Raw genomic sequence first — 12,668 nt, forward strand, 5'->3', positions numbered from 1 at the left:
TTATGTAGGTTATAAATCAAGACATTATAACATTTGATTGTTTTATTAGAATTATTTTAAAATTTTTCTATCAATACTTAATTTGTTATTTTTTAAAATTTAAAATAACAAATCATATTACTTCTTTATTCATGTGTATTTTTTTTATTTTAGGTTCTTTACATATTCAAATTACAACTTTATTATTATGTCTATACTTCAGCATATGTTTGAGGAATATACCAATAAATATCTAACTTTTTCTTTCTCATTCATTTTACTATTTCAACTCTTAGAATTTACAATTATTTTTTACTCTTTTTTATTCTTCCGTAATTATTTATTGACTATCCTGATATTTATACTTATCTTCACATAATATTTTATGTACATGTTGATTCACATAAGATTTTTAATTTTTTAAGTTATTTTTAAAGTATTGTTCATTTTTAAGTGTAACTAAAATTAATAATTTAATATAAATTGATAAATTATTTTACTTTATTAATTAAAATTATGATATAACCGATATTATTTCTCCATTCAACTAATTATAATAATACAAAAAGTTTTTATTTTTTAAAATTTTAGAAAATATGAATGCAATGATCTTTGAATTACATGACATAGGAGTCAAAGATATTTTTTAAATGCATATTGATTGGAACAAAAAAAAGATTGTAAAAATATTGCATAACTAATAGAAAATATGTTGATCATATACATACTAATTTAAATAGCCAAAATAAAATAAAATAAGTAACAAAAAAGATATAAATTTTTACCTTTTATTTTGTGGTACAAAAATAATATATAATAATATAATAAACCGTAATGCTTTGATATAAAAAAAAAGTAACTTTTAAAATAAAATGAAAAGATGTGATATTTTATGCATTAGATAATTTAAAAAATACTTATTATAGAAAAAATTAAAAATTTTTTGACGTAAAAAAACTATTTAATAAAATTAAGAGAACAAAAGAGAGAGAGGGGAGATGTTAAAATTTTTTAACTAATAAAAAGAATCACCACCATCAACCTATTAAATTTGAGTAATTTCAAGTGAGAATTAAGAAACAAACACGAATGATAAATTCAAAAGTTTCATATCTTTCTTTATATAGTATTTTACTTTAAGTAATTATTTTTTATGAATAGTATTTAAATGACAAAAAAATAGTAAAAAGATTCGCATTAATTATAAAACCTAATGTCATCCTTATAATACGATCGCATTATTTCAAAACATACAAATAAAATAATAAAGTATAATTTAATTAATGTGCACAATAAAACAAACGTAAAACTTATATAATAGCAGTCAAATATGAAAAGTAATGATAACTATTTGTTTTAAGTTATTATATTAAATTGTAACTTAAATTTATAATTATTAGTTAAAATTAATATATTTTGATATTAGTGTTTAGGATTATTAACATTAAAATTTTGATAATTTGAACAAAATTTTTTAATGCTTTTTGTCCTAAATTTTTTATTAATAGAACAATAAAATTACTTAACACTCACGTCAATAAAAAGTTATTATTTTGATGCATCTAAATATTTAAAAGAGACAAAAACGAAATCTTTTAATAGAAAGTCTAGCGGCCAGCACTTTTATTAAAATCTGGCCAGCACTTAACCAGCAAAAGAAAAGTGAGTAATCTCACACCATTAGATAAAATCTCACACCATTGAAAACATCAATGATGACTAATTAATGGCTACAAATCACAAAACTTGCTGGTTTCCTAGCACTCCTCTTCTTTTAATAACACTTTAACAACTCATAAAAATTAACATAATGGATGATTATAGATCAAAGTGATAGATCAGATTGAAAATTGTGATAATTAATTACAATCGGGTGAAGAAAATGTGGAAGGAGAAAAAAGAAAAAGAAAAAGGAGAACAAGACAATATAACAGTTGCGCTGAGACAATGACAGATATCTATATAAAGAATAATAGTAAGAGAAATAATAGTGTGTGATACAATGAAGGAATATAATAAAAGTATAAATTAATAATTTAAAAAAAATAATAAAATTAAAGATAATTTAATAAATTGAATATAAAATTTAAAATTATTCATGAAGATAAAAAATTCTTTAAATATAATATTTAGCAACTAACTAAGTTTCATTCTATTTATCTATCGATTGGTTGTAAAATCGGTCACTAAATTGAAAAATAGTGACCGATCTTATGACTAAAGTCCCAAGAACATTTCTTCCTTTGTTTTAGTTGCTAATTCGGTCGCTAAATTAAAAAATAGCAATCGATTTTAACGATTATTTTTATTCTAGTTATATAAAACTAATCGGTCGCTAATTCGGAGGCTATTAGTGACTAATTCCGTTAGTCACTAAAATCAGTCGCTAACTTAACAATTAGCAACCGATTTAGCGACCAGTACATTAGCGACCAAATTATCAACCATATAGTTGTTCACCCTTTCACTATCAGTTGCAAAATTGGTCGCTAAAATAAAAAATAGCGACCGATTTTAGTGACCAGCTTTATTCTGGTTGTATTAAAACCTTATCGGTCGCTAATTCGGTTGCTATTAGTGACCCGATTTTGTTGGTTGCTAAAATCGATTGCTGAATGTAATTTAGCGACCGATTTAGCAACCAATATTTTTTTTGTCCTAGAAATTCTAAATCGGTCGCTAAATCGGTCGCTATTAGCAACCAGTTTTTTCAGTCGCTAAAATTGGTCGCTATTCAAATAAATAAATAAACTTATATAATGTTTATAAATAATTACTTTATAAATATTTATCATTATTTTGTTACACATAATAATAATATAATCAATTTTTTTAATAATTTATTTAATTATTTTTATATTTATTTTTAAATAAAAATTTTTATATTTATTTTTAAATAGTATTTATTTTAAATTTTTAAAATATTTTATTAAATTTATAATTTTAAAAAAATTAATCTATTAAAAACAATAAAAAAACGACTGAACCTGTTAACCCGCTAATTTCATTATATAGTTATTCAATTTGGACACACCCCCGAGCTTACATCCCTTAATTCAAAGGGCCTCTTTCTTTTTGGTCGCAGTGTGTATTTCTAGGAGTAAATATCCATAGTTGTCCTTGAGATTCACGCAAATACCCATAATAATCCCTAAGATCCCGATTTTTCTGTTGTAGTCCTCCAGATAGAGCTCCGAGCACTCAAACTGGTCCCTGACCATATTTCAGGTGATGACTCATCACCGGAGCGCTGACGTGGACTCGAATTGCCACGTGGGAAGGGTCCAAAACGTCGTCGTTTTGGGTTTGGCACCCTTGAAAGCCAAAAACGACGCCGTTTAGGTGTTAGTTAGTACGAAAAACAGTTTTCTCCCCCAACACAAACACTTCACTTCACTCGTCTCTTCTTCTTCTACCCTCTGACTTCTTCTTCATCTCCCCATCAATGGTGTAGCCATATAGGGTTGTATTCGCTGGGTTTAGGAAAATTTGAGAGAAGAAGTAATCCGACCAGAAGTTGTTATCGTTCTTCCCCTCCTTCACCATAAGCACGAGGTTCTGACTTTGTGATCGAACTCAAGGTAACCTTCCTTTTTTCTTACTTTGCATTTTCAATACAGTATTGGTTGATGATATGCAAGTTGTTAGTGTAGTTGAGGTTCTGGAGTTTTGATGTCATTGTAGTATCTAGGGTTTGAAGGCTGCTGGGGTTTGTGGGGTTGCTCTATTTAACCCAAATGAAACAGGAATGAAAGAGGGAGTTGTATGCAGGATTGAAAAATATGTTTTCTTGTGGTGATTAATTTTTTTTAATGCATTAGTAAGCTTTCTATACATTTTGTCTTAATACATGTTCCCTTGTATTTTCTTTTTGTATTTTCTGTAGGTAGCACCTTATGAACGTCCTGCACTAAGCAAGACTTACCTTTTTCCTGAGTGTGAGTTGTGATATTCTCTCTCCCTCTATGTTATAATTCCTGATTTCCATATTTGTGTTGGAAGTGGAGGAGAAAGATTGCTTCCTGAGTGGTACAATGAGAAAGGTGATTATTACATTTGGTTCAGCACAATTATTGGATAGTTTTAAGAACAGCTAGGCTCTCATGCTAAGTGAAAACAAGAGTAAATTAACAAAATGGTCCTTAACAATGATTTTCCAAATACAAATTTAAATATTTGATTGCAGGTATAGAGTTGATTCTTAGCATAGAAAAAGTGAAAGCAGACCTTGCCGCAAAATCTCTGACAAGTGCAGGAGGAGAAACATTCAGTTACCAGATTTTGTTGATTGCAACCAGCTCAACTGTAAGGATCCTTGAGGATATTAGAGGATATGTCTTGCATTGTGCTCATTTCTTCATTTTTCTGGTCTTGCTAATAATTTGTATTTGTTTGCAGGTTATAAGGTTGAGTGATTTTGGTGTTCAAGGAGCTGATGCCAAAAACATCTTTTACTTGAGGGAAGTTGATGATGCTGATAAACTATACGAAGCAATTAAAGCAAAGAAGAATGACAAAGCTGTGGTTGTCGGAGATGGATACATTGGTCTGGAGCTTAGTGCAGCGTTGAGACTCAACAATCTTGATGTTACCATGGTCTACCCAGAGCCTTGGTGTAGTAAGTAGATAGTTATAACTCTTTCTTTTCATGCCATACTATTTTATTTCTTTATATATTTTTAAAGAAGTGCATTATAATATGATGTTGCAGTGCCAAGACTTTTTACATCTGGCATAGCTGCTTTCTACGAGGGATACTATGCGAAAAAGGGGGTCAATATTATTAAAGGAACAGTTGCTGTTGGATTTCCTTTTAAATTTTAAATCAAGCTTGTCATGATTTCAACCCACCATTAAGGTGAAAGAAGTCAAACTAAAGGATGGCAGGGTCCTAGAAGCTGATATCATTGTTGTTGGTGTTGGAGGAAGGCCACAAACAACCTTATTCAAGGGACAGATTGAAGAAGAGAAGGGTAGAATCAAGGTTGAAGAAGAACTGAAGATTTTAGATACAGTTACTTAGGAGTTTTGTTTTGTGTTATTAGTCTTTTTCATCGTACAATGACTAGATCGTGAATTGTGATCCAAAGGCATTTTTTATATGCCTTGGCCTTGCTTTTGATGAAACTACAGAGTGCAGCATAATGGTTTCTAGGCTGCCTTTTACCTTCATCTTTTGTTCTTTTTTTATAAACAATGGAATTTATGTTAATATACTATGCTTTGTGGTTTACCATTCAAGCAGCAGTTTTTTTATTTTTTTCATAAATAATAGAATTTATCTTAACAATAGTTTTATAGTTAATAGCATTTTTCATTCTATCAAGAAGCAGTTTTTTTGATAAACAATGGAGCTTATCTTTACAACAGTTTCATAGTTAACAACATTCTTCATTCCATCAAGAAGCATTTTTTTACATTTGATGCTAACAGAGAATCCTAAACCACCAACTAATTTATCATTTACAATACAGGATCACCAACAACACTATCAATACAAACACAGCTAACACTAACATCTGGGTAATCAATTTTTGCATTTGGACATCCTCCTCCAACCTTCAAAGCCTCCAATCAAAGTTCATCTTCACTTCATCCCCACACAATTCTGAATTCTCAACTTGTTCCTCACTCACAGAATCTGCCCACACAAAAAGTCCACAACATCTCTTCCCACTTGTCTGTAACCAAAAAAGGATCAAAGTTCAGAGAGGAACAACACAAGAACAGTCAGGGGAGGAGAATCATAACAACACAAGTAATTATTCTAACCCATATTATAGTTGGGGCAGCCATAAAACGGTTTGTTCGGATTCAAATCTGTGCCAGACCATCTGAGGACCGGCCTGCAGCCATAGCCGCACCATTCTGGCGGGACCAATCTTCTGTTCTTCGTTTGCGTTCTAGTCCGGTTCCAGCTAGATGGGGAACGAACAGAGCTTCCACCTGCAGTGCTACCACCACCACCCATTATCAACATGAGTAGCTGCCCCAGGTGGAACTATGTGAGAATATGAAGAAGTGTATGAAAGAAGAAGAAGAAGAGATGAACAAGATGAAGGGATGAAGTATCTGAGAATTTGGGGATTTAAGGTTACATATAGTACGAGGGACTAATATGGGTACAAATTACAAATTAGCCAGCTCAGCTAGCCGTTGGGAGCCCTCCAGCGTGGCAATCAGAGGCCACATCAGCGCTCCGGTGATGAGTCATCACCTGAAATATGGCCAGGGACCAGTTTGAGGGCTCGGAGCTCTATCTGGAGGACTACAATGAGGAAATCAGGATCTTAGGGATTACTATGAGTATTTGCGTGAATCTCAGGGACAACTATGGGTATTTACTCGTATTTCTAGTCTATTTTCCAAGCTTTCATTCCCTCCTGTTGCTAGTCGTGATCTGCAGCTAGTTGCACTTGTTCCACAATCTGGTTATAAACTTATAATTTCAATTTTATCGTTAAACCTAGATGTCATCAAACTATAAAAAAGTGTTAAACATTCTAAATTAGTAAATTAACGAGAAAATTTAAAAATATCCTAAAATTAGAATTAAACTCTAAAATAGTCATTGAAATTAACGTCATGCATTAAAATTGTTCTTGAGATTCTAATTGTACTAATCACGTTCGTGAGATTGAAAAAAATGCACTATATTAGTCTCTGACCTATTTTCCATTAACGACGTGATGACATGGCATGATGACGTGAACTGTAAGTGACACGTGTCACTTCATGATTTGGCCACGTGTAATGGTATGATGATGTAGTGACCAGTGACACGTGGCATGCTGACGTGGATGGTTGTGCCACATGTCACAATCCACGTATCTGTTTGTGCCAAGTGTCGTAACAGTATTCGTCCACGTGTCATCAATTATGTCATCATTGTATATGCACTAAATTAGTCCCTCACTTTGCATTAAGTGACTCATTTTAGTCCCTGAAATTGAATGTCGTGCACCAAACTAGTCCCTTCACCAATTTTTTCTCATTTTTTTAAATTTAAAATTTTAATATCTTAGATACACTAATTTCAATTCTATTTTTCATATATCGTTTAAATACAAATGCTTTCATAAAAATTTTTAAGATTTTACTTTTTAGTTTTAATTATATAATTTTTTTAATAATTTAACATTGGTAAATTTTGTAATATATAAATATGTTATTATAAAAAAATAATTATATGATTGATTAGACACATTTTTTTTCTTATGAAATACATGTTTTCGTTATATGTAAATGACCTAGATTGAAGGCACTTCAAGCACCCTCACTACCATCTTTGACCTCTGCAGTCTAGACGAAAGAGGTCGGAGATGGTAATGAGGGAAGTTTGAAATGCCTTCACGTCAACTCCAAGACGGCGGTTATTAGGGGTATCCGCAAGAAAAAAAATATTTTATAAAAGTACTGAGAGAGGTCGGAGATGGTAGTGAAGTTGCTTGAAAAGCCTTCACGTTAACTTTAAGTCGGCGGTTAGAGTATTCGCAAGAGAAAAAATATTTTATAAAAACACTTTTATTTAAAGAACATGTAAAAAAATATAATTGAAATTAATGCATTAAAAAATATTGAGAATTTTGAATTTATAAAAAAAATGAGAAAAAACTGGTGAAGGGACTAGTTTGGTGCGCGACATTCAATTTTAGGAACTAAAATGAGTCACTTAATGCAAAGTGATGGACTAATTTGATGCATATACAACGATGACATGTGGACGAATACTGTTACGAAACGTAGCACAAACGGACATGTGGCCAAATAACATTGTGATACGTGGCACAACTATCCACGTCAGCATGCCACGTGTCACTGGTCACCACATCATTATATCATTATGCGTGGCCAAATCATGAAGTGACACGTGTTACTCACAGTCCACATCATCATACCATGTTATCACGTCGTTAATGAAAAATAAATTAGGGATTAAATAAAAAATAGGTCAGGACTAATATGATACACTTTTTTCATTCTCAAGACTTAATTGTTACCATTAGAATCTCAAAAAGGATTTTAGTGCACCACGCCAATGTATCATCTTGGGTTTAGCTCCCTAAAACTATCACTCTTCATTCTTTATTTTCGTACCAAAAAAAACCTGGCAGAATCTAAAGCCCCCCACCCCATCACACCACAGACACACAGGCAGAACTGGGAGCTCGCCTAGTCGCCTCGGTTCACCGACACTGCATGCTCGCTGCCGTCGCTGCGCCTCTCGCTGGATCTTCCGCGTCGTGTGCTCCTCTCTCCTCCGTCTGAGCTCGGCTGCTGCGTGTCTCTCGCCTCCGCGTCTGCTCGGGCTGTGCTTCCTGCTCGTGTTGCCGCCGTGCCTCCCTCGCCTATCTCCCTCCTCACGTCTCTGCTCTGACTTTGCTTCCTGCCCGCGTCTCACCGCCTCTCCTCCGTCTATGTGGTGGTTGTTGCTGCTCGTCCCTCGTCGTCCGTGCCTCCGTGGTTGTTGCTTTCTGCACGCTGTCGTGCGTCATCTACTTTCTGGAATCGATTCTGCCTCTGCAACAACAGGTAACCATTTTTATTTTTTTTTTCAGTTATTCTAATATTTTATATGCTATATTAATTTTAAGTAGTTGATTCATTGATCTTATTGCTGTTAATTTTATTGTTGATTGGTTTATGATGCTGATTAGAATATGATCGTGGTCTAAATATTGAATTGGTTTATGAATTTGTTTATGCATATCAATATGCAGTGGTTTTGCTGATTATGAATATGCTGAGGTTTTGTTGATTTTTGAATTGGTTTATGAATATGTATATGTTGATTATGAATATGTAGTGGTTTTTTGTTGATTGTTGCTGGCTGCTGCTATAACGATTCTGATCGTTTTTTTTTTCTAATACCTGAAACTGTGTCGTTTCAGACGCCCCCTCCCCTTTCCCTTTGGATGAAACCCTAATGCCCAAATGCCAAATCTGAGACTCTGACTCTGAGAGTCTGAGTGGAACCCCCCCTAACCCAGCCAGTCTCTGTGCTCTCTCTGCCTCTCCCCCTCACCTCGTCACTCTCTCGTCTCTTCCCTCACCTCGACAGCCGTCACTCTCAGTCTCTCACGGCCTCACCTCGTGGCTCTCTCAGTCTCTCACCTTGTCCCCTCACCTCTGTCGTCGTCGCGGTCCCGTGCCCCTGCCCTCACTTCGCCGGCGGCAGAAGCAGACGGAACCGCATCTGGTCCCTTAGGTGGTGGTGGTGGTCGTCTTCTTGCTTCTCACGGTCTCTGTCTCGCACCTGGTCTCGACCTCTCCCTTCCCTGCGCTCTTCGTCGCTGGTAGCAGAGGCAACAGATCCCGGTGGGCTGGTCTTCGTTGTCGTCTTCTTGCTTCGAGCCTTGCCGTCAGCTTCTCCCTCGCCATCAGCTTCTCCCTCGCCATCAGCTTCCTTCGTGCAACCCGATTTGGTGAGTTCTCCTGTTCTTTGTGTTTCAATTTTGTTGCTGCATCACTGCACTTTGATTTTGTTGCCAAAATAATTTGTTGCTGAAAGTGTTGATTGTGTTGCTGAAATTTGTTACTGATTATCATGAACCTTGAATTTGTTGGTGAGTTTTCCCTGTTCTTTATGTTTCAATTTTCTTGTTTTTTTGTTGCTGCCTGAAAGTTATCATAGTTTAAGTTTTTGTTGCTGCTTGAAAGTTATCATAGTTATCATAGCTGAATTTGTTGCTAGAACTCTAGAAATAGAATTTGTTGTTAGTAAGTTGAATTTGACGCTGAACATATCATAAATGTGGTTGTTGCTGGAAGTAGAATTTGTTGCTGGATAACTGAGTTGAGTTGAATTTGTTAATGAACCTTGTTGTGTTGTTTAAAAAATGCTAAATCTTTTGTTGCTGTATGTTTAGGGATAAGAGATAAGAGTATTGGTCAATAACAAAATCAGTTTGGTGCAGTTAGTTAGGGTTTGTTATTCTGATATATGATCTTTCTCTTTTCCAACTCTGTTATAAATGAAGCTCTTGCATCCCTCTAAGAGGTGTGTAGAATTGATGGAAGAATAAGATGAAGTTAATTCAGTTCACTAGTTTCTTTTACCTCTCTCTCCAAACTCTTCTTTCTTTGTTTTTGATGTTATGCATAATGCAGTGTTTCTTATGGAAGATATAGATGCATATCAAAATGAGGAAAATGTTGATCAAGCTTCAAATTTATCCTATGAAGATATAGATGTCGATTTTAATTTTTAAGATCACTTGGACTTGATTTATCGATTGTGTTATCTTTTGCTTGCTCTTGTTTATTTAAATGGAGAAAGCATTTTGTACTAGAAACTAGTTTATTATCTCTTTTTACATCATTAGTTATGCCTAAAAATTAATTTTTGATTATTATTATTATGTGTGTTCAGACTTGCATTTTAAGTTTTAATACGTAATTTTAATTTTATTTATATAATTTATATTTTTTTAAATTATGACCGGGTCAACCGGGTGAATTAGTGACCTACCGGTTGAACCAATGACCGATCATATGACCGGGTTGATTGCCGGTTCGGTTCTGATAACTTTGCTTTATGATTGTTATTCTTATTGTGTCAAATTAAAATATTATTGTAGTAGTACTGACTAATTTTATGTCTATTTTCGTATTAGTTATTTTTAGAATTTGAGACTTAATTGTTGTTAAAATGTTAGTAAAGACATGTATTTCAAATTTTAATTTTAAGTTTTTGACTATTTTATATTTTTATTTAAATAAGATCGGGTCAATCAGTTCAATTAGTGACCCATTGGTTGAACCAGAGACCCAGTAGCCTGACCGGTTCGATCACTGGGTCGGTTCTGACAACTATGATTTCATCACATTTGGTGTCTTTTCAATGCGAATATTTAAAGCACATGTTGACAAATGAGGCCAATTCCTATAGCTACAGGAAAGCAAACAAAAGCATCAAGAAGAAGGATATAGTGACACGTGTAGCTCCATTCTGGATTTTAAGGAGATAAAAAAAAGAGTCAAGTCTGATGAATATGTTGAAGCAAGCAGTCGGAAGAATTTGGAAAAGCAGCAGTGGTTATGCTTCAGAAGGAGGAACAAAAATTTTGGCTTGGAGTTATGTTCCTTCATTCTATTTCCACAATACACAAGTAAACTCTCTTCTGCCTATCATAACTCCTTTTTTGTTTTCTTTCTGGGGGAAAATATTTGCTGGAATTTGAATTATTTATTCATTTAGAATAGCAGAAATCGGCTGAGTGACATGAAGTTGCAAACAGAGTTGAGTGGAACTGTGGAACTGAGAGACAGTGGAACTTGAATTTTTCAAAAATAAGGTGTCAATAACAAAAAGTTTCTAGATTTTCTAAGTTTTGGAGAGTGAAGCTATGGTGTATTGCCTATCATGAAGTTAGAGAGATCTCAGTTGTATAATCAAAATAGGAATTTCAGAGTGTTCTCGCATCATTCTTGGCAAATAGAGATACTATCGATAGTGTGAACTCACAAGGGCATGATTAATTGTGGTTAACTCAGTTTGTTTCCATATTGAGGCCACTTTTTCCTCGATTATTTCTGTCATTTGTATACTTCATGTAAAGCACTTGTTTCACAAATTCATTCATTCTACATGTAAGTCTATTTGTCTAGTGATTTTTACACTCTTTATTGCAGAATTGTGCATTTCATCAGGGAGGGTGAACAATTTGTAGTATGTGTGTGTGTGTGTGTGTGTATATATATATAGTTACCATACCAGTCAGATGAGTTGGTTTTAATCATATTCGATGTTGAAATCAAAACTCAAAAAGACGACATTGGAAATCAATAGCTCTCTGATGAAGATATAGTTCTCAAAATTATGAACTAAGAAAATATATGAAGTAAAAAAAAAATCTCATTTCAGTTCACTTGTTTTTTCCCAGGCTCATACAGCACCTAGAAGCTTTTTCGGTGTTGAGGATTTCCTTGATGATGACAACAGCAAACCTTACACTTACCAGAAAGGGAAGAAATCAAAGAATCCAGATAAACATGTATCATTCAAACAAAGAACTGTTGCATACATGGAGCCTTTTACTCTTGATGTGTTCATCTCAAAGCGTTTTGTGTCGGCTTCGCTCACCCATAGAGTGACAAGCAAACAGGTTGCAGTTTCTGGTACCAACTCCAAGGACATAAAAGCTGTTCTTAAATCTCGTTCAGACATACCAGCTTGCATAGCAATTGGAAGGATTTTGGCCGAAAGAGCAAGAGAAGCTGATGTCTACACTGCCTCTTATACTCCAAGGGATAGGGATAAATTTGAAGGGAAAATCAGAGCTGTAGTTCAATCACTTATTGATAATGGGATTGATGTCAAGGTTTATCTTGATTGAGTTATTAACATCTATTTGAGCAAAACTTGCCAACTAAATTATTGAGATTTTAGTTAGCGGAGGTATAAATATTTTTTTGTGTTTGAAAAATAGAAAAGATCACGTGTTTTTGAAAGCATGTAAGAGGAAGTTTTTTAAAGTTGTCGGTGTTTATTAAAATTAAAAGATCTAATATAATTTTATATATTGATAAATATTTAAATTTGTTTTTGTATTTATGTCTATACAGTTTTTTTAAATTTTAAAAATTATTTTATCAAATATAATTATTATTGGGAATTAATATTTTTTTGTCCCTAACGTTGAGAGTCAGAATCGAAACCGTCCCCAACGTACTTTTTTAGTTAGAAT

At 33.6% G+C, this 12,668-nt stretch overlaps 1 protein-coding gene and 1 pseudogene across 5 annotated transcripts; both read left to right on the forward strand.

Annotated features, from left to right (window-relative positions):
• On the forward strand, positions 3,728-4,803 carry LOC107640154 (annotated as a pseudogene).
• LOC107642918 (50S ribosomal protein L18) lies at positions 8,064-12,433 on the forward strand. 5 transcript variants are annotated; one of them, XM_021123042.1, is made up of 4 exons: positions 8,064-8,511; positions 8,871-9,404; positions 10,839-11,090; positions 11,865-12,433. In XM_021123042.1, the coding sequence occupies exons 3-4, from the start codon at positions 10,968-10,970 to the stop codon at positions 12,315-12,317; spliced, it is 576 nt and encodes a 191-aa protein (XP_020978701.1). In that variant the 5' UTR covers positions 8,064-8,511; positions 8,871-9,404; positions 10,839-10,967; the 3' UTR covers positions 12,318-12,433. The 5 variants fall into 5 exon arrangements, with proteins under 5 accessions (XP_020978701.1, XP_016201912.1, XP_016201913.1 ...); XM_016346426.2 differs by having other exon boundaries at positions 10,877-11,090; XM_016346425.2 differs by having other exon boundaries at positions 8,066-8,511; positions 10,871-11,090.

This window comes from Arachis ipaensis, chromosome B05, assembly GCF_000816755.2.
Source record: "Arachis ipaensis cultivar K30076 chromosome B05, Araip1.1, whole genome shotgun sequence".
NCBI classification, from domain to species: domain Eukaryota; kingdom Viridiplantae; phylum Streptophyta; class Magnoliopsida; order Fabales; family Fabaceae; genus Arachis; species Arachis ipaensis.

Coding starts and splice junctions, on each gene's coding strand:
- LOC107642918 (XM_021123042.1), top strand. CDS start 10,968: ATGAATATGTTGAAGCAAGCAGTCGGAAGAATTTGGAAAAGCAGCAGT. Junction 11,091..11,864: donor TCTATTTCCACAATACACAA/GTAAACTCTCTT, acceptor GTTTTTTCCCAG/GCTCATACAGCACCTAGAAG.